Raw genomic sequence first — 22,683 nt, 5'->3', positions numbered from 1 at the left:
CATGGTGCGCGCCATGCTCGGCAGCGAGGAGAAGTGGAGGGCCGTGGCCTCCTTCTGCGAAAGCGTAATGCTGCAGAAGGAGACCGCGGGAAGGGAGCGCGAGCGTCAGCGGCGTGCTGAGGCTCGCGCTCGTTTGGTGGCGAGAGAGCGTCGCCTGGGCGTCAGGCGACGCGGGCGGCCCCCTCGGCGTGGCGCATGACCCAGGCTGGGAGGGGGGTCCTGATAGCCAGGCAAGTAGAAAGCTTGATAGACACCGGAAGCGCATGTACTATCGTTCATTCGTCGATAACGAAGAAATTCTGCATCAACACGAAAACCGTGGAAGATACAATATTTAAAGGATTCGCCAATCAATCCGTAGTTATTAATAGAATCGCGTCGATTACGATAAAGATTCAGAATGTAACAGCGCGCGTAGATTCCTATATTATTCCGGACGAATATACGGCTCATAACTTAATCCTTGGAAGAGATTCCCTACAGCAAGAGCATGTTATAATGTTGAAACGGGGAAACCAACTCATCTTTAACGATTTGAGAGATTCAAGAGAACCGCGAATAATTTCGGCGATGGACATTTATATCATCGAAGCAAACCCTAAGTTGGATTTGGGAAACATCGGGAAGAAGGAACGAGAATTATGCGTCGCGGTAATTGAAGAATTCCGTGATTGCGTATCGTCGTCAATGCGAGATCTTGGAAGAACAAACACGGCGTCGATAGAAATCCGATTGCTCAGCTATAAACCGATTGCGTATCATCCTTACCGTCTCGCGGAACCGGAGAAAAGGGTCGTTCGCGAAATAATTACGGAATTATTAGACAATAGAATAATTAGAGAATCAGATTCACCGTATGCGAGCCCGATTACGCTCGTGAAGAAGAAAACAGGGGACGTGAGGATGTGCGTAGATTATCGTAAGTTAAACGCTATAACTGTAAAGGACAAATATCCTCTGCCTCTGATCGACGATCAAATCGATAAGCTGGGAGGCAATCGGTATTTCACGGGTCTTGATTTAGCGTCAGGATATTACCAAGTACCCGTCGCTGAAGATTCGATTGCGAAGACAGCCTTTGTTACACCAGAAGGACATTACGAATTCCTTCGAATGCCTTTTGGGTTAACCAACGCGCCTGCTGTTTTCCAACGGTTGGTGAATAAGGTTCTTGGAAATTTGAAGGACACCGTTGCATTTCCGTATTTGGACGATGTTATTATACCGTCGAAAACGATAGAAGAGGGTATCGTGAAGCTACGGAAAGTTTTAGAGACCTTCCGAACACATGGCCTGACCCTTAAACTCGAGAAATGTTCGTTTTTTAAGGAAACCATCGAATACTTGGGTCGTGAAATAAGCGAACAAGGGGTAAGGCCAGGCCAACGAAAAATAGATGCCGTGGAAGAAATGCCACTTCCGACAACGGTCAAGTAGGTACGGCAATTCCTGGGATTGGCCAGTTATTTCAGGAAATTCATCAAGAATTTTGCAACGCTCGTGGAAACCCTAACGCGTCTCACACGCAAGGATATATCGTGGAAATGGGGGGAACAGCAGGAAATCGCTTTTCGGCAGGTACAAGCAAATTAACGTCGCGACCGATATTATGCATTTTCGATCCAGCTCGACCCACTGAACTACACACGGATGCAAGTTCTTTAGGCGTTGGAGCCATACTGTTACAACAACAGGAAGAGCGGAAATATGGCAGTGGTTGCCTATTTCAGCAAGCAAACGACAGCGGATCAACGATCCGCTATCATTCGTATATATTCGAGACTGTAGCGGCCATTGTATAGCCACTACGCCCTTGCCAGAGTATGAATGGGAATGGAATATAAGGATAGTTTTAAGCTTTCTATTTTTCCATTTTCCTAGGGCCTCGTACGACGCTGGTCGTCCTGTTAAACACTTGGCGACCAGAGTCGTGCGAGGCGTCTGTTTTCCTTCAAGGTTTCGCCTGGGCCTCGGACCACCCCGATCCAGGCCCGGCGAGCCTCTTGACTTTTATGACTCTCTTTCGCTAAACTTTTCCTACGCTGAGTATTTTCCAGTTTCGTTTTCCGTCTTTCTGTCCTGTCTCTTTTTCTCTACCTTTGCTATTAGGGTAAGAAATTGTATATATTCAGGGGACGTGAAAAGAAAGACCCCAGTCTATTTTAGACACCCAGTCTGGTAAAGACGTCGTTGCGTTACGAAACTAGTTTTGGGCAATAACATTAACCTACGTGTGGCTACACCCCCGACACTCGCGAAATAAACAGTTTAATAATTGTTGGGGTAAATCGTGGGTTTGTCATTTGAACCCCCAGCCCCCTCAGAGACAATGGCAGTTGTGTTCGCGCTACGCTATTTCCGAGTCTACTTACTGGGAATAGAATTCAAGGTGGTGACAGATTGCAACGCGTTGAGGACGACCTTTTCGAAAAAGGGATTTATTGCCACGCATAGGCCGATGGTGGTTGGAAGTGCAGGAGTACACTTTCGAAATCCTGTATCAACCGGGGATGAAGATGGCTCATGTGGATGCACTTAGCCGAAATCCTCAGCCGGTCGCTCTCGAGGTTGCCTACTTTGACATTACGGAGGTTGAATGGATAACGTCAGCACAAATGCAGGACGAGCAATTGTTATGAGTTCGAACGATTCTCGCCAACAAGGAAAAGTCACCCGAGACGAAGCACTATTTCCAGGAGAACGTGTTGAAAAGGGACAAGCTATACCGGCGGTTAGCAGGTAACAAAACGGCTTGGGTTGTTCCGAAAAACGCATACTTTGCACATCGATCACGTGGGACCATTCGAAACGAGCAGAAAGGGGAACAAGTATCTACTCGTGATGGTAGACGCGTTTACAAAATTTATGATCGCGGAACCAGTAAAAAGCCAGAAGACTCGTCACACTGAAAAGGTATTATTGAATTTGATGTACTTATTCGGTGTGCCGACGAGGATAATAAGCGATCGTGGAACAAGTTTCACGTCGCAACGGTTCGCTATTCTAGTATGTCAAACGTACGGCATCAAACACGTGCTTAACGCGGTAGCCACACCAAGAGCGAACGGGCAATGCGAACGATACAATAAAACTATCGTTGACACGCTAACGACAAGTTCGGCAGGCCTGGATCCACACGACTGGGACACTCAGGTAAAAAGGGTGCAAAGCGAAATAAACACCACGTGCAACAAGGGTATCGGTACGACGCCGACCAAAGCATTGATCGGATGCGACACGAGAACAGTAGCTGAAGGCACACTACTGAGTGTCGTACAGGAAGAAACGGATCGGTTGGATTTGGCTGCCCTGCGAGGAAGCATCAGCCAGCACATATCCGAAGATCAACGGAAACAAAAGGAGCGGTATGATCGTACGCGAAAAGAAGCACGCACGTATACCGTTGACGAGCTGGTATTGGTACGAATTACCAGTGAACCTGCAACGGGGAGCAACCGAAAGTTGCTGCCTAAGTATAAAGGACCATTCAAGGTTCGAGCGGTGCTACCGAATGACCGCTATGACGTAGAAGATCTACGGGAAGGGGCGAAACGGCTACGAACAGCCGTTGCAGCCGATAAGATGAAACCGTGGATTACGATCCAAGGGGACGACCACGATGTTGAACAATAATCATCGATATATCCTTTTTTTGTTAAATTAAAGTATCGTTGATTTTAGTACGGATAGTCGTTCGTTAACGATCGTTGAGCCAAACGGACACATACGGTGTCGAAGTTGCCGAGTAGGGGTACAAGGGTGCCCTAGGCAAATATCCTTCGCGGGTACAACGGTATCTTAGCGAAGAAGGGCGTGAGCCAGACGGACACGACGGTGTCAAAGTTGCTGAGCATAGGTACGCAGGTACCTTAGGCAAATATCCTCCGCAGATACAACGGTATCTTGGCGGAGAAGGACACCGAACCAGACGAACACGAAGGCGTGTCTCAGGTAGGGTGGTTGTCAGTAAGGGATACAACGGTATCCATAGTTGATCGTGAGTGGTGCAACGGTATCACGTCACGACGACAACCCTTTTATTTTCAGCCAAATCAAAGGACTAATTTTATTGTAAAGTCTGAGGGCAGACTTGAATGTCAGTATGGCCGAATGTTAGAAACGTAGAAATCAAGGAATGCCTGAAGCAGGCCATGTGCTTCTCCTTGGCGCGCCTCCCCCTCTTATAGGAGGATCGGCCAGAATGTTTAGACAAAGAAGGACCGTACTGTCAAGGGTGCCCTCACGACCCTGGTTTTCTGTCAGGGTACAGAACTGTATTGGCTTTTGCCGTGAGCAGATATACGCTACAGTTTTAGAAAGCAAGTCGTGTCGATTTTATTTAAAAAACCCGACGCTATCCAGATCCTGATATTGAACTTTTTCTTACACGCGGCTCAAGTTTCTATTCTTGCCTACAATTCGACCATCTTGACTGTTAATCGCCCCGATTAACTTACAATATTCGATTACAAACTTAGATAAACCAAAATATATTTATAACAACTACTCATAACGGACGTTAATAAAACTACAACTAAAGGCGCATGTGATCTTAAACATTCAATAAAAAAACTACAGCTAAGTCGATTCTGGTTTCCATGGACGCATGTTAGCTGCTTCACATGTACCTTGGTAAGGTATTTGAGTTAACTGGAACCCGTCAACATCTTTCACAACGTATCGATCATTACGTAATACTTTTGCGATTTCATAAGGTCCCTTAAACTGAGGTATTAATTTACTACATACTCCTGGAGTACTATCAAAATTCTTGATCATGACCTTATCACCTTCTTGATACGTTGTAGCCAGTTTATGTTTCTTATCGTAATTGATCTTATTGCGTTCCTGACTTAAAAATGTGCGTTCAACCGCTTTTGTACGAATTTCTGAAAGATTACGAACCCTGCCTACGCATTCCTGTTTGTTTAAGTAATCCCTAAGACTATCGAGTACTTTTCCTCGCTGTAAAATACCGTACAACAACAGACTTGGACATTCCCCCGTAGATCGATTTATCGAATTATTCACGGCATACTCGACTTTCTCTAATACATTCGGCCATGTTGTTTCTTTCTCGTCGCTCAATTTCGCGATCATCGGTATAATGGTCCGATTCGTACGTTCTGCTTGACCATTCGCCTGTGGCAACGCAGTCGCAATCTTAACATACTGAATATCGTTATCCTTCATGAACTCCACGAATTCATGTGACGTAAAACTACTACCCCGATCCGAGACAATACGTAACGGCTTACTATAATGCGCAAAATATTGTTTCAAGCACTTAATAACCTCAGCAGTATTTGTTGTTTTCGTCGCATAAAGTTTTAAATACTTTGTAAACCCATCCACTACTAAAAATATATGTCTCTTTTGGGCGGAGGGCGATTTCGACAACGGGCCTAAGTGGTCTATGTGAATAGTGTCAAATGGCATATGCCCCTTGGGTATGTTATGCAACATTTCTTCGGACTTTCCTGACTTTGGTGAAAATGCAATGCACTTAAGGCAAGACGAAACATAAGCGTTCACTTTCGTTCTCATATTCGGAAACCAATAAGTAGAAAGAATATTTTGCATTGTCTTTTCCGGTCCAATGTGATCCATCTCATTGTGATATGCGTGTAATATGCTGTGTTCCATAGAATATGGAACATAAAACGAAACCTGTCCCTTGATTTTCCGATACACTAAACCATTTCTCAACTCCTAATGTTTATCCTCCACCGTTTCCAATCTCATACGTACAGTGCCGAACAAAAATATTGGCACAGAGCGTATTTTCAAATAAAATGTTATGTAGCTGTGAATAAAGCACAATGTCTTCTTTATTTTTTATGTAAAATATAAGTTTGGGGTTTGAACTTTAAGTATCTCGCGAAAAATGTAAAAAATCTTCCGCGAAGTGGTCGTCCACAAAAATGATCAGAACGAGATAAACGAAAAATTACCAAGATTGTAGAAAAAAATCCTAAAGGTGCCTCTACAGAAATAGCGGCACAAATGAAAAGTGAACATAAGGTAGATGTACATCCTATAACTATCCGGAGAGTTCTTAAAAGTGCCAGGTACAATTCAAGAGTGGCTAGAAGAAAATCATTGATCAGCAAAATTAATGGAAAAAACAGATTAAAGTTTGCAGAAATGTATGTACACAAAAATTTAGAATTTTGGGATAGGATACTCTTCTCTGACGAAAGTAAATTTAATATTGAAGGGATAGGGTGCGTGTTGGTATTATATAATCACAGCGTTCACTTTTTGAAGTCTTTATTTTCTGCGCGTCGTTCTCAAGTAAAATTGGTCTCGAGAAAACTCTCGTCTTTCTTTATATATTATTACATAGCTGTCGCCGTTTTCTTTGGCCAACCCCCTAAAAGGTGGGGTTAACCAATTAGCGACGTAGAACTCCGCCAAATCGTACCGTTCCCCTTCTTGCGCTCGCAGCGCGCTTTCTTGAAACGGGGGTGCGATTTGACGGTGGTTGCGCTTACTGGCGAAGGTGGCAACGCCGCGGAATTTCCCAAGGTCCTAGGTCGGCAGCGTGACCAGCCGATGGTCGCTTGTCCTTGCATAGGAGACCGTTGTGGAAACTCAGGGTTTATGACACTAGCGATTCCCATCGAGGCCGTTTAACAAATTCTTACTATGGGCATGCTTTTTACAAATTCTAATTGCAGAAACGGCTTTCTCAAAGATAGCTTCGCTGTCGTCCATGTCATAAACCGTGCTAGCCGTTTGCATGTCCTATGCCTTTTTATAGTTGTACGGCTAGCCGCTACATCACCCCCTTTCCAGTGCAAACGTTATGCCTAGCTAGTGTTCCTAATTTCTAACTTACAATTAGTTTTAAGCTAAAACTATGTACATCTTACAAACTACTTACTATTTACGCTATAAGCTTATCTACAACACTAGCAACCGACCTGTAGACGATCGGGATATCTAACGCGTCTTCCCGTACGCGTCCGTACAGGATTCTGCGCGCAGGTCGGCGTGGCATCTGCTACCGGTTCTCGTGTGATACGCGATGACATTTCGTTATCTGATTCTGTCGGTAATTCGCTATGTTCGAATATGTATGCCGGTTTGAGTCGATCTATCGAAATTGACGTATCTTTACCTCTTACTCGGATTACATATGTTTTTTTTAATCTAGAAATGACGGGGAATGGTCCCTCGTATTGTGGTTGCAACGGGCCTTTCGCGGCGTCGACGCGTACAAAAACGTGCGTGGTTGTCGGTAAATCTTTAAATACGAAAATTTTCCTTTCTCCATGCCGTGATCCTGTGATCGGCCGTAGAGTTTTAAAATGTGCTCGAAGGTTATTTACTAATTCTATGGGTTCCGCGTTATTTCCCAATGCTGTAAAAAATTCTGCTGGTATACGGATATTCTCGCCATAGACTAATTCAGCTGCGGACGCTGTCAAATCCGATCGGTGGGCTGCTCTAATACCCAATAAAACTATTGGTAGTGCGTCTGTCCATCGTTCGTCATTATGGCATTTAATCGCTGCTTTGAGTTGCCGGTGGAAACGCTCGACCAGACCGTTCGCTGCCGGATGGTACGCGGTCGTTCGCAGGTGCATCGTCCCTAACAGCGCGTTCAATTGTTTAAATAACCGCGACTCAAACTGTCGGCCCTGGTCGGTGGTAACCCGTAACGGCGTGCCGAACCTTGCTACTCACCCGCTAATAAATGTTCGGGCGACGTTTTCCGCCTCAATATTTTCTAACGGGAACGCTTCCGGCCAACGCGTAAACCGATCCACGCAGGTAAGGCAATACCTGTTACCTCTTGCTATCGGCAATGCTATCGTACAAGGTCGATATGCACATGTTATGTAACTGTGAACGAAGCATAATATCTTCCGTATTTTTGGTATAAAATATAAGTTTGAGGTTTGAACTTTAAGTATCTCGCGAAACAAAGCGATTAAGTAGACCTGTAATAATAAAAAATAATAACAAACACATGCAGGGCAGTTTTCGACGAAACAAAAATATTGGCACACTTACTATTTTATAATAAAATATTCAAATTAATATTTTGTTTGTAATCCTTTTTGTCTTATTACACTTTGTAACCGATTAGGCATCGAATGTACTAAATTTTGTGTTACTTCGTGTTGAGAATAGATATATTTTCAATGTCTAGCATTGCGATTTTTCTCTGCTCGACGTCGACCCAGGTCGGGTCATAAAACCCATAGGTCTGCCGATCATTTGGCGACGCCTATAAAGCCGGGCTTTTTCTCCGTTTGGAGTTAGTTGTGCGACAACCCTGACCGCGGAGAAAGTCTTTTACTTAGTTTTTCGCCTCCGTGTCTTGTAATATCCATTATTATACTTTTCAATAAACCATTTTTTCTTCTGCATGTAAGCGGTTGAGTTCAATCTTTCATAACGATAGATCCTCAACAATTCAAAGTTCGATAATCTATACATAATCGAGTGTCGCCCGTATTTTTCTGCAACAAAACTATTGGCGAGGCATAAGCCGAGGTGCTTTCTCTAATTACCCCTTTTTCGCAGAGAGTATCTAAGATTTCCTTCAGCTTAATTTTTTCCATGTGCAAAAGTCTTCTGGGTGTACTGTTCCGTTCGTTCGGCTCGGGGTTTTCCGCGTGTTTATGGTGCCAGATGCGGAAACATGACTTTGTCGAAAAAGTCTACGAATATTCCGCATCTGGCAAAAATAATCGTAAACCGTTCAAGCACATTAACTATTCGAAAGCGCAAGGCCCGAGTTGACCGACGAAGGGCTGTATTGTTCCGCGGGTGGCACGGTCCTCTACAACGACCATCGCCAACTCGTGGAACAATACAGCCATAAAACGGCTGCAACGCACGTGCAGCTACGCGAAATCCGAAGTTCCGTTTTTTCCTCGGAAAATTAACGGGGCCTTCGACTTGGGGAGAAAACCTCGGTCACCCTCGTCCAGGGTGACCTGGGCCTTGCCTCCACCACGATCGGGTGAGGGAGGAGTTTCCTGCCCAACGGGGCAGGAAAATCGATCCTCCTCCCCCAAGTCGATGGCCAATCGATAAACGGGAAAATTAACGCGAATTGAAAGACAAACCCCCGAAATCGCGAGTCGGAGGGGGTTCGAGCCGAGGAGGAAACGGGCTCCGGACACTTCGAGCACTCGTTCTTCGATCACCGAACAGTTAACAGCAAAAAGACTTCCATCGCAACCGCGAGTCGATTAACGTACAGTTCGACTCTGATTCGACACCGACGATTTTATTTCGAGAACATTCTTACATCAGTTCAACGTCATTCAGCAGCAACATTCGTGCTGCATTAACCTTAGAATCATTGTTTCCGGGTTAATTCCTTGAAGCAACGCGACGCGACGGACCGTTTACCGCGAGCAAAGGTAGCTTCGAAATTTACGACTTCGAAGACGGGCTCCACCGTGCGGGATATCGCGACGCAATCGCGAGGTACGAAATCAACCTCGAACCGCAACATGGTCCTTCGAGCCGGATTCCAGTGACCAGTGGAACAGTGATTGTGCTGAACGAGGGAGAGCAACAGAGCACAACACTCGCGGAATCCAGTCAACGGCAATTCTACGGACAAACGCAGCAGCCATCACCAACTGGAATCATCCAGCAAGGACAACAGACGGTCCAGGATCAACCAGCCATCGGGAGATCCAGTCAAAGGTAGGCTCGCACTTTAGATTTGCCAATCATCCCCCTATTAAACCATTCCTTGAACCTCGTTAAAATCGTATCGAAATGGAAGCTCGAAGTGAGAACGCGTCCAGCATCGTCTCCGCGCATGTTCGTGATCTGAAAATCAAGCGACGGACTTTTAAGAGCCAGATCACGCAGTTCCGAAACTGGGTAGAAACATACGCGGATTCCACCAAAGAGCGCGTGAAATTGCGGGAACGTATCGGAAGGTTACGCAGTCAGTTTGAGACCTTCAACCGCATCCAGGACGAACTAAGCTCGTTAAATTGTACGGATTTTGAAGAAGAGGAAGAAGAACGACAAAACACCACAGACCACTTCGACGACGTCATGGCCACCGCGGTCGTTTTGTTCGAAAGCGTAGAGGCACGCGCGACACAGGCTTCACCCGCGAGCGGCAATTCGCCAACCCCCTCTTCTTCCGCGTACGCGCTATCGGTAAATCTACCAAAAATCGATCTACCGAAATTCGACGGTCGTATCGAAACGTGGATAACGTTCAAGGACGCGTTCCATACCTTGATCCATACACAACCGGGATTAAGTAAAATCCAGAAACTCCATTATCTGCGACTATCGTTGTCCGGAAGAGCTGAAGCCGCGATCGGAGCTTTCAGCATCACGGAAGACAACTACGAGGCCGCGTGGAAACATCTCATGGAGATTTATGACAATAAACGTGCGCTCGTGTTACGTCACGCCACGCTCTTACGCGACACCCCCGCGATGCCAGACGACTCATCGGAGTCGATACGCGATTTGGCGAATCACATGCAACTTCACATTCGCTCGTTGCAAGCCCTCGGTCGATCGCCAAACGACATTGCGAACGATCTCATTGCGAGCATACTTATCGCGAAGATGGGGATCGAGACGAGAAGATCGTGGGAGCGCACTTTATCGGGCACGGAGGTACCGAAAATCGACGACCTGTTCAAATTCCTGCACAACGCGTCGCACCAGAGCAAGGAGTACGGACTCGACATCAATCGCTCGCCCACATACCGCGACTCCGTGAACAGACCGCGAGCGACCCCGACGCGCAATCCCACCGGCTATCCGCGAACGCAGCCACCGATACAAAAACGTCAAGTTTATTTGACCAACACCGCGCGAAACAGTCCGACGCCGCCGTTATCTTCGAATTCGCAACGACGGACGACGCCGCCGACATCTCCTCGTTCGCAACGACGGTCAACCCCTCCATCGTCTCCACGCGCCCAACGCCGATCGACGCCGCCGCCGGGACCGAAACGAACGGGATACGCTAACGCGAAATGCCCCGTATGCGAGGGATCGCACGCGATATATCAGTGTCCGCGGTTTTTGGATACAACGGTACCGCGTCGCGTTGAAGCCGCTCGCAAGGCACATTTGTGCCTTAATTGTTTGCAACCGGACCACCACACGGAAGATTGCAAGGCCGGAAGATGCCGTGTGTGTAACCACCGGCACAACACGAAGCTGCACCAGGATCAGCATCCGGAGAACGAATCATGACTACGATCGACCGTCAGAAAGCCCGACCATCCGAGGGCCGCCAACTTCGCGATCGACGGATCGACCTTCGAGTTGCTAGCTACTGCAATCGTACATGTACTCGATCGCGACCGAAAACCGTTCGAATGTCGGACCCTAATCGATACGTGTTCGAGACCAAATTTTATTACCAACGACCTGGCGACGAAATTACGGCTTCCCACGAAAGACAATACCACGACGATTGAAGCGTTGAACCAGTTGAACACGATCGCGAATCAACTGGTGTCAACCACGATCAAATCGCGACTATCTAACTATCAGCGGGAATTAACCTTCTTCACGATCCCACGGATCGCCGGACCAATACCGGACGAGCACATCGATCGTTCTCGAATAGCGATACCGGCGAACATCAAGCTCGCAGACCCGCAATTCCACCAACCGGCACAGGTGGACATGTTAATCGGCACGGGTCCTACGTTGTCCTCGCTCAGCATCGGTCAACATCGACTCTCTCCTCGCACTGGACCTGATCTGGTCCTCCAAAAAACGCAATTTGGATGGATCATCGGGGGGAGCGTATTAACGGCTGCCGCGCGGAAAAAACAGCGCACATTTCTCACCACCCCAACCTTTGACCTTCAAAGGTTCTGGGAGTTGGAAGAGGTATCCGAAACGCGACACCTTTCCTTCGAGGAACAACAATGCGAGCAGCATTTCCGAGATCACGTCACGCGAGACAACACCGGCCGTTTCATCGTCGCGCTGCCGTTTAACGAAAAAAAGACGCAACTCGGCGAATCTCGATCGCGCGCCTTGAATCGTCTTTTGTCCCTCGAACGCAGATTCCGGCGAGACCCAGACTTAAAACGCGAATATTCGGACGTCTTAAAAGAGTATCTGGACCTGGGGCACATGAGCGAGGTAGAACCTCGCGGCACGGAGGGTTTCTACCTGCCCCACCACGCGGTCATAAAACCGACCAGCACGACGACTAAGATTCGTGTCGTCTTCGACGGATCCGCAAGGTCCAGCAGCGGACTATCGTTAAAAGACACCCTGTTAACTGGACCGACAATTCAAGACGACATTTTCGCGCTCCTAGTCAGGTTTCGTTCGCACACGTATGTCTTGACCGGAGACATCGAGAAAATGTACCGCCAATTTCTCATCAGACCCGAAGATCGCCGGTACCAACGCATATTGTGGCGAGACAACGACGACAAGATCAAAACCTACGAACTCAACACCGTCACGTTCGGGTTATCTCCCGCACCGTTCCTCGCCATCAGGAGCATTCAACAGCTAGCGGACGACGAAAGAGTTGAGGCTCCAGTCGCGGCAACCGTTCTTCAGCGCGACTTGTACGTGGACGATTTGTTGACCGGAGCGGACACCTACGCAGAAGCAATAAGGCTACGCGAGCAAACAATCAGGCTTCTCAAATTGGGTGGATTGCACATTCGGCAGTGGGCTTCGAACGAACCACGACTTCTCACAGGACTTCCGGAAGCCCAAATCCACACCAAATATTTCGGAGACGCAACGGTCAAGACTCTCGGCGTCTCGTGGCACGCGCGCGACGACCACATCACCTATTCGGTGGATCCGAATATCGAGACAAGAGTAACGAAGCGAACAATCTTGTCCACCATCGCGAAGATATTCGATCCTTTAGGTCTGCTGGCACCGGTTATCACGACCACGAAGCTACTGATGCAGTAACTTTGGTTACTGAAATTGGACTGGGACGAATCTTTACCAGCCAGCATCCATACCGAATGGACCACTTACGTCAAGGAGTTGCCGTCACTGAATCGGACATCATTCGAGCGTCACGTCGGTCAACGCGCTATCCGCGCCGTAGAGTTGCACGGATTTTGCGACGCAAGCGAGCGGGCATACGGAGCGTGCCTATACGTCCGGTCAATCGACGAACGCGGTCATATCAAAACGAAATTGTTATGCGCAAAGTCTCGCGTCGCCCCCTTGAAGGTCGTCAGCCTTGCAAGATTAGAGCTGTGCGGAGCCGTACTCCTCGCGTCATTGGTTTCGACCGTTCGTGAAATCAACGCATTCGGTTTCGACTTCGTGAGGTTATGGACCGATTCGACGGTGGTCCTGAGCTGGCTGAGGAAAGAGCCATGCACGCTAAAAACGTTCGTAGCAAATCGAGTGTCCGAAATTCAAGAGAAAACGGACATCGCAGTGTGGCATCATGTCCAATCAGGAGACAATCCAGCGGATCTGATCTCGCGAGGCCAGTCACCTGCAGAATTTTTAAGGGATTCTCTCTGGCGTCACGGACCAGAATGGCTCGCCAACAACGTCGCGGATTGGCCCAAGTCAAAATTCATCGTCACCTCAGAGGTTCCGGAAACCCGTCCGCGCGCATGTTTCGCGACCACAATCATTCGCAGCGAAGAAATCCTGAACCGATACTCAGACCTCGCCAAATTGAGAAGAATCGTCGCATATTGTCTCCGATTCAAGAAAGGTTCTCGTCAAGAAGGAACACTGTCCGCCGAGGAAATCCACCACGCCAACGAACGGATCTTGAGGCTCGTTCAAGCCTCCGCCTTCGATCAAGAAATCCGCGATCTCAAAATCGGAAAGACGTTACATCCGAAGAGCCGGCTTCTGCCATTACACCCTTTTCTGGACGACAAGGGACTACTTCGCGTCGGCGGTCGGCTACAAAATGCAACCGTGCCATTCGACCAGAAGCATCCGATCCTGCTTCCAAGAAACCATTGCGTCACCGATCTAATATTGCGTCAACACGTTCGCGATCGAAGTCGAGGCGATTTTAAATTCCCGTCCACTAACTCCTCTGTCATCTGATCCCAACGATCCCGCCGCGTTGACTCCTGCCCATTTCCTGATTGGCACTTCTTTAACGAGCATGCCCGAGACCGATTTCAGCAATCTTCCCAGCAACCGGTTGTCAAATTGGCAACACATTCAGAAGGTCAAGCAGGACTTCTGGGCCAGATGGCACAAGGAGTATATCCACCAGCTGAACGTGCGAACAAAGTGGACCAAGGGTTCGCACGAGATCAAGGAAGGATCCTTGATCATCTTAAAGGATGATCATCTTCCACCTTTACAATGGCATCTCGGACGAGTCGAGAAGGTGCACCCAGGAGCGGACAACATCATCCGAGCAGTCACCGTACGGACCAACCAGGGCACCTACAGACGCAACGTGAAGCAGTTGGCGATGCTCCCAATTCCAAACGAGGAACCTCCCCAGCAATAATCAGGCAGCTCATCAAGATGCGCAATCGAATCTTGAACGCCGTATGCGTTCAACGGGGGGAGCATGTTCCGTCCGTTCGGCTCGGGTTTTTCCGCGTGTTTATGGTGCCAGATGCGGAAACATGACTTTGTCGAAAAAGTCTTCGAATATTCCGCATCTGGCAAAAATAATCGTAAACCGTTCAAGCACTTTAACTATTCGAAAGCGCAAGGCCCGAGTTGACCGACGAAGGGCTGTATTGTTCCGCGGGTGGCACGGTCCTCTACAACGACCATCGCCAACTCGTGGAACAATACAGCCATAAAACGGCTGCAACGCACGTGCAGCTACGCGAAATCCGAAGTTCCGTTTTTTCCTCGGAAAATTAACGGGGCCTTCGACTTGGGGAGAAAACCTCGGTCACCCTCGTCCAGGGTGACCTGGGCCTTGCCTCCACCACGATCGGGTGAGGGAGGAGTTTCCTGCCCAACGGGGCAGGAAAATCGATCCTCCTCCCCCAAGTCGATGGCCAATCGATAAACGGGAAAATTAACGCGAATTGAAAGACAAACCCCCGAAATCGCGAGTCGGAGGGGGTTCGAGCCGAGGAGGAAACGGGCTCCGGACACTTCGAGCACTCGTTCTTCGATCACCGAACAGTTAACCTTAAATCGCTTTATCCATCATACGCATCCCCAAATATCTCAAATGCTAAGGTACCGCGATTTTAGTAATATTAATAGTGCTCTTACCGCGGCTATAACAGAAGAAAAAGCTTTACGCTTAAGATACGACAATTCTCCTAGATTTGCTAGTTTTAACCGGCCGGGACAAAGCAATTATAATCACGAAAGGAAACAGTGTCGTTACTGTAAAAATTTCGACCATGAAACAGAGGAATGTAGGAAATTGCAGTATAACAATGCTAGGCGAGATAACAGACCCATGAATCAGCTTTCATCTAATCCCAATAGGACGAATACTTATCGGCAGAATACACACCCTACGCGTTACCACTCGCCCAGGCACAATTCAACTTATGATTATTACCAGCAAAACCGGTCCGCTCCTACTAATATGTTTACAACTGATAATATCCCCTCAAAAACTAATCCGAATCCGCTAAATTTTCCGCACGTCCAACATCCACCAAACCCACCAATTTCGCTAGAAGAAGCAACCATGGAATTCGATGCGATGAGGTTAACATAAGTTGCTCCAGTGTATTTCAAATGCACAACGATCAATTATGTGTACTTTTTGAATTCGAGGATTCCAAGGCCGATGATAAAACGTTAAAGTTCTTGATTGACACCTGTGCTGCCATTTCTCCCATTAAAGCCAGCAGTATACACATTTCGAATATCGACAATAACAGATCCATCATGTTAAACGGCATCGCACCGAACCAACCCATTCCAACCTTGGGAGAAACCGAACTTTCATTCAAAATCCATAACAAGGAAATCTGCGGAAACTTTCAAGTACTTAACACCCCCAGTAACATACCTTTCGACGGGCTTTTAGGTGATGACTTTCTTCGAGAGCACAATGCTCTAATAGATTATTCAAAAGGTAGTATCTCGTTTGAACCGATACCATTTACGATACCATTACATCGGAATAGCCCCCAAAACTCAGCTCCTGCAATTAAAATCAATGCGCGTACCGAAACGGTAGTGCTGATAAAATTGTCAAATCCTCAACATCTTCGAGAAGGAATAATAACCTCACAACAATTAAGTGTAGATAACTCCCTTTTGTTACCAAATGCAATCGTCCAGGTTCGTAACGATGACACGGCACTTGTCACGATAATTAATACGTCGAACAAATCTCAGGTAATTCCGATTCCCGAATGTTTAATTGAGCGAATGCCTAGTTCTGCATACATTTATAGCCTTGCTGCAAACCAAGGCACCAATTCCAGAGAGAACAGATTACGCATATTGGAGGAAAACTTGCGACTTGACCATCTTTTATGCCTTGCCTTATGGAAGAAGGGTCACTGGTTAAGGGTTGTGTTTGCGATTGGCGTCTAGAGTTGTTGTACTGAAGTTTTCTGCACTCATTTATTAGATGTCCAAAATTTGTACAGTAATTGTATTGCTTTACAGGCAGCGAAACATCAGAGGTTTGATTTGGAATGGAGTTTGAAGTGTGTTGATTATGATTGAAACGTGTGTTGAAATTATTGTAACGAAGGGGTTCAGACCTAAATTGTGAAGATTGGTAATTTCTGTTTCTATAACATTCATGCGTTAAATGATTGGTTTCAAAGCAAAGTTTACATTTCTGTGCATAATTATCGTATCTCAACCGTAAAGCCTTTTCTTCTGCTACAGCAGCTGTAAAAGCATGATTAATTGTTTTGAAATCCCGATACCGTAACATTTGCAAAATTTGAGGGTGTGTGTGATAAACAAATCTATTTAAAGTCATATCATTGATCATGGCTGATCTACCCCCGAGTGTGTCTTCCATTGATTCGATGGAGTGAAAGATACCTAGAATTCGCGACGAAAATTCTTCTAATCTTTGATAAAATTCAGTAACGTTTTCGTGACGTTCTTGTTTCAAGCAATTCAATTCTTCTAATAATTGATCTAGACTTTTCTTATCTTGATATAAATTTAGTAGCAGTTCAGATATTTCTGGCCAAGATGTTAAGTTACAATGAATGTCAATTTGTTCTCTTGCTTTACCCGTAATTCGACTTTTTACGTAAAATAGAAGTGGTTGAAATTGGAAGGGCTTGGCTAATTCAAAAGCTGCATCTACTTCTTTAATAAAGCTACGTAATTTATATCTATCGCCATCAAAGGTATTTGGAATTAATTTTATTAAGAATTCTAGTGAAAGAGTTTGAGTTTGTTCAGTATAGATAGGCCCACTTTCAATCGACATGTTGTCTCTCCCTTATTTTTTTTTTTTCTTAGAAAAATTGGAATCGGAATTTGGAATTAGGAATTAGAGTTCGAAAATAAAATTGCAAGATTGTTGAACGCAAAGATTCGGATGGTACTTACGATGCAGATATTCCACGTCGTCCCACTGTTGCTGCTGGGCCTTTCTTCGAAATTCCAGGGTCTTCCAGTCAAACCGTGGATCGTCAATTGGTCCTCTGATGTAGCCTTATGCGATGGTCCAATCTTCCCAATTGAAATTGGAACTTACACTCAGTTCGGAAATTAGTATTCCGTAATTCAACTGAATATGTAAGTGTTGGATGCTAATATCCCACTTCTGACACCAATTTATGTTGGGAACCGGGTAAGAAACTCGTAGACTGTCGGTATATTACAGGTATAATATATTTCGCAGTGGTTTCTAATATTACTCGGTTACAGCAACTAAAGTTCTACGATAAGACTAAACGAGGAATGACGTGACGTGAACTGATCGTATTCGAATTTGTACTGAATCTGGGTCCCTATGTTTTGACTCCTATATACATATATGTCGGAGAAACAGAATCTTGAACCACTTCTCTAGTGCGGTTAACATTTGGTCCTCTCGGGCGACCAAGCCTTTGTCTTGTTATCATATGCATTTTTTTCTAAACTTCGAACTAAATAAACTTTCACAGATAATAAACTCAACACTTAAACGGAACGAAAGAATGCTCAACGTCAACTAATGAGTCCTTTGCAAGGATTTCTATTTTTGATTTTCTCGCACAACCTTTCCGTCTGATCACCCTTTTTCAATTCTTTTCTCTTTCAAAAGTTTCGGTAACCAGACAACCAACTCGGCTACCTTCAAAGGCCACATTCAAACGTCAACGCCAACCAGACGTACGTTTGCGTTTCCGATGACATTCTTTGCATCGATTAAATTTAAGAATCGATAAGGGGCAATATAACTTTATTATCACAAACTGAAGTAACATTCAATTAGAACAACAACAACTGTTTAATGGATTCCGACGGAGGTGATGGAAGATGATCTTTGCACGAAATTGTACTTTGAGCGACTTAGTCAGCGCAGCACGCTGACTAAGATGTTTTTGCGGAATTCGGCTATTTGACGGCAGGGTATTGTGACTTAGGATAGATACAGATAGTAAACAGAGGACTGGTCTTCCAACACTATAACATATTCAAAAATCATTGAAATCGGAAGTACCGTCCGTAATCTAAATAATTACCCCTAACTATTCTACCTAGTAGCTAATATAATGAATTAGGTCTGGGTTAGATCTGGGTTAGATATATTTTACTCGAATCGAGTTTTTAAGCACCCCCGTTATACATATCCATTTCCGGCCTCCTCGATATCTCTACAGAAACAAGAGACGATCGGCAATTCAACGCTTACACACACGCTGCCACCGGCACGTACGTATAGATAGAATTCATTGTAGTAGCAGCGATCTTTTTCAAGAAATATCTCGGAAACTAAGGCCGAGCGGCGGTTATATGTATAGGAAAAAGTTGTTTAAAATGTTGGTTTCTGTAACATATTAAAAAATCACAGAAATCGGTGTTACCGTTTGTAATCTAAATAATTACCGAAATTGTAGTTGATGAGACTATGGTTCCCTGGAGAGGAAGGCTCATATTCAGGCAGTACACACCGACAAAGTCGCATAAATATGGCATAAAACTCTTCAAATTGTGTTCTACAGAAGGATATACGTGGTCCACTAAAATATATGCTGGACGCGATTCTTGCGGGGGATCAGGCAAGTTGGGATAGCCGAAAACGTTTCCATGGAGCTCATGAACAAGCTATTGAACGAAGGGCGTACCTTGTTTATCGACAATTTTTATACAAGTTACGAATTAACAGTAAAATTGTTAGATTTCAAAATCCATGTTGTTGGTACGGTGCGCCACAATAGGAAATTTATGCCAAAAGCGGTTATACTTCACCCATTAAAGAGAGGTGAAATAATATCACGGGAAGACGATAATGACATTGTAGTGCTGAAATGGAGAAATGTCCGTGACGTCAGAATATTATCATCGAAACATGCACCTCTTATGGTACCAGTTTCGGACTCGTCCACTCTTCGCGGACGTCCTCCAAAAATAAAACTTTTAGCAGTCATAGCTTACAATACTGGAAAGTCTGGCATTGATAGAAGCGACTACATATGCAACAATAATTCGGAAGAGCATAAAATGGTACCGAAAACTAGCAATTCATTTCCTACTAGGTACTTCTGTAATGAATGCACACATTGTTTATCAAAAAGCAACGAACTGAAATATACAAATAAGAAAATTCCGAGAGCTTATAATTCGGGAGTGGTTGGAATCAGAAAACGCAAGACTCCAAGCAATAAAAAAGGTGTCTCATCACCTGCAAATTCGCAAAAATTCTCAGGGCAAATCTATTAGAAGGATATGCGTTCGGTGCTACGCAAAACAGAGGCAAACTCTCGGAAGCCAGGACGCAAGGAAAAATATGCAAAAGACTATTACGTATTGTCCTGAGTGTCCATAGTCGCCTCAATTATATTTAAAATGTTTTAACGAATTCCATCATAACTAATAAAATGTTATAATATTTTAAAGATAAATTTAAATATAAGTATATTTTTAATGTTTATTTTTGTTTACTTTATAGTGTATTATTACTTTCTGTTGTCTATACTCGTCATAATTGTGTTACAAATAAAATTACTATAAATTACCTTAAAAATCCTGTTTTAATTGGACGAAGAATAGTGTCACCCGTTTACAGGTGACGGGGCCCCCGTGGAAACATAGCCGTCACCCAGATATGGGTGATGTGACGTTCAACGTGTTAACACTCACCGGCCCCTCTCGGGGAGCCACCAAATATTTCAAACGAGGAATTCTCGATTCAATTAAAGAAACAATCGGCCCCTTTCGGGGCCAAAAAAAAGAATAACAATCGGAACAACAATTAAAAAATAAAATACCCTTCCTACCGGCCCCTTTCAGGGTCAGGCACGTTTTTTTTTTCTTTTTGCAGGGACAGCAATCCTGAAGGGAGTAACGATCGAAGAAGCAACAATCCAGAAAGGAGTAACAATTCAGGCAGGAGCAACATCCAGACACCGTCATCAACCCAGGAAGAAGCAACAATCGAAGAAGGGTGCAACGGAACGCACCGATATGTGAAAGTGAAAATTGCCAGTGACAGTGCTGTGAAGTGTTTTCGGGGTGAGAAGCAGGTGCAGTGACCGGGCCGTTCCATCAGCTGATTTTTGTTGGGGTCTTCGATCTTGCCGTGATCGATAGCAATGCACTGACTGGGCCCTATTATCAGCGCAGCAGGTAAGTTGAATTTCAATTATTTCTCTATTAACCCTTTGCATTTGAGGAATGTTTCAATACGCACAAATCCAGTCTGCTTTTCCAGTACAGTTCTTAATAGCAAACGGTTACAAATGGTTCTTACCGTATTTATTTTAATTTTCTGAAAATAGTTCTTTCAATTATTCTTTCAATTTAATTTTAAAACACTACGGCGAGAAGCGTCATTTGGGTGCGCAGGGTTAATTTCCTAAAAATTCCGAGAGCATCTTCTTACATTTTATTCCTTCTTCCTTGGAAACAGCGAATACAAATAATTAATAAATTCTGTTTAAAGATTGCATAATGCCGAGCGATTATCCTCGGCCGCAATTACCGTTAATCCTGTTAGCGTACAACAATCAAGAGATTATCTCTAATAGAATTTGTACAGCGAACAGTGATAGAAAAACGCGTTTATTACTAGTTTTTCTGGTATCGGTAACGGCTCATTACCTTCGATTCGAGTGTGCTAACGGTGTTGATGACGACAGTATTGTGAGAGAGTAGCGCGCTGATAGTTTGACAAAGATAGACGGCCGAAATTTAGACAGCACCGCGGAACGACTAATTAAAGTACCACAGCGACGTCTTCGGCTGTCAATCCGCACAGTCTTACGACGACTTCTGCCAGAGACACATCGGCTCCTGATCGTGTCCGTACAAAAATCAAGTGCGAATCGAAAGAAAATATTCTTTTGAGCACAGCTAAGAATTCAAAAAGCTCGAAAAGGTGTGGAAATTTATTCCCACTTTGCTTGACAAACGAATCAAATTCCGATTCGTACAAGTGCATCCAAAAGTCTCGTTCGAGAAATTCCCAATCGAGCTTCATTAATTTCAATACTGCAAATTCTGGAGGGCTCGAGAATACACCAATAAGGTGTTCGACCCCCCTGTGCGGAATTGAACGGTCGTTTCAAGCGTATAAACGTTTGAGACACAAAGAAGTCGGCGGATACCGTCCACACTTCTTTGTGATTGCCATTCGGCTGAGGAGACACCGAAGGGAGGCACCTGCGTGGTGTACCTCCAGATGGGCTCACTGTAGTCAGGTCGACGTCCACTTAGGACATCTGACATTCGGTCTTCGCCTCCTTACTTTTACAGATCGCGCCGGTGTAACGTTTAGAGGAGCACCTATGCGGAGAGGTAACGGGTCATGGGTCAGACCCCCACGTAGTTCAAAATACTGCTACGAATCACGTCGAGTGCTGCATTCGTGCAGTGAACAACGTGTTGTCGGGCTTCGCAGTGTAACACTCGGCCAACAGGCCATCTGTTGGAACGTGTAAAGAGAAGCCGCAGATCGACAATCGTACCTTGCACTGCAGTGCAACTCGACGCACAGACTCAGTGGACATACTCAGGGGAACAGTGCACTTGGAGCCTTACAAGCTCCACGTAGAAAAGAAGTTTAATTCTTTTCTACGCCTGACATAACACAGTCCACAAAATAGTTCGTATATTACGAACAAGCGAAATTCTCCGCTCCTGTATGTTCGAATAACGAAACCAGGAGCGTGAGGAAACAAGCGCGGCGAATATACGTATAATGTGTTTACGTGTGTCTAACACATAGCCGTATTTTTCTGTTATAGGAATCCGGACCTGCCTCAACTGAGGTTCGTGGAGTGAACCGGCGCACGGCGAGGCGACAAGCGCGAAGCACAAAACTCCTAGGAGACGCTGTATAAAATAAAGTGTTGTAACAAGGTAAAAAAGAAAGGTGTATCAAAATAAAATAAGATAATATACTAAAACAGAATAAAATACTATGAAAAATAGTACCCATATAAAATGAAAGCGGTGAACAGTAAAGAATAATAAAGTAAATTAATCAGTAAGTAAGTAAGATAAAGGTAAGTAAAAAGCATAAATGAAAATAAATAAGTAAGTAAAATACAGGTAAGTAAAAAACATAAATGAAAATAAATAAGTAAATAAAATACAGGTAAGTAAAAAGAATTAATA

General features: G+C 45.1%; 2 protein-coding genes and 1 pseudogene across 2 annotated transcripts; all 3 read left to right on the top strand.

Annotated features, from left to right (window-relative positions):
• The first annotated feature begins 9,756 nt into the window (after positions 1-9,756).
• On the top strand, positions 9,757-11,214 carry LOC122404116. The gene has a single exon (XM_043408015.1). The coding sequence runs from the start codon at positions 9,757-9,759 to the stop codon at positions 11,212-11,214; it is 1,458 nt and encodes a 485-aa protein (XP_043263950.1).
• Positions 11,215-11,652: 438 nt separating this feature from the next.
• On the top strand, positions 11,653-12,921 carry LOC122404115. Its single transcript, XM_043408014.1, has one exon. It carries the CDS (start codon positions 11,653-11,655, stop codon positions 12,919-12,921), a length of 1,269 nt encoding a protein of 422 aa, XP_043263949.1.
• A 6,034-nt stretch (positions 12,922-18,955) lies between these two features.
• Positions 18,956-19,651, top strand: LOC122404114 (annotated as a pseudogene).
• The last annotated feature ends 3,032 nt before the right edge of the window (positions 19,652-22,683 follow it).

Source organism: Colletes gigas, unplaced genomic scaffold, assembly GCF_013123115.1.
Source record: "Colletes gigas isolate AHSC1104 unplaced genomic scaffold, ASM1312311v1 Colletes_gigas_Sc00104, whole genome shotgun sequence".
Lineage (NCBI taxonomy): Eukaryota > Metazoa > Arthropoda > Insecta > Hymenoptera > Colletidae > Colletes > Colletes gigas.
Note: the sequence above shows the minus strand (reverse complement) of the source record. Positions and strands in the feature narration are given on the sequence as shown.

Excerpts from the sequence above, each read along its gene's own strand:
- LOC122404116 (XM_043408015.1), top strand. The coding sequence starts at position 9,757 with ATGGAAGCTCGAAGTGAGAACGCGTCCAGCATCGTCTCCGCGCATGTT.
- LOC122404115 (XM_043408014.1), top strand. The coding sequence starts at position 11,653 with ATGTTAATCGGCACGGGTCCTACGTTGTCCTCGCTCAGCATCGGTCAA.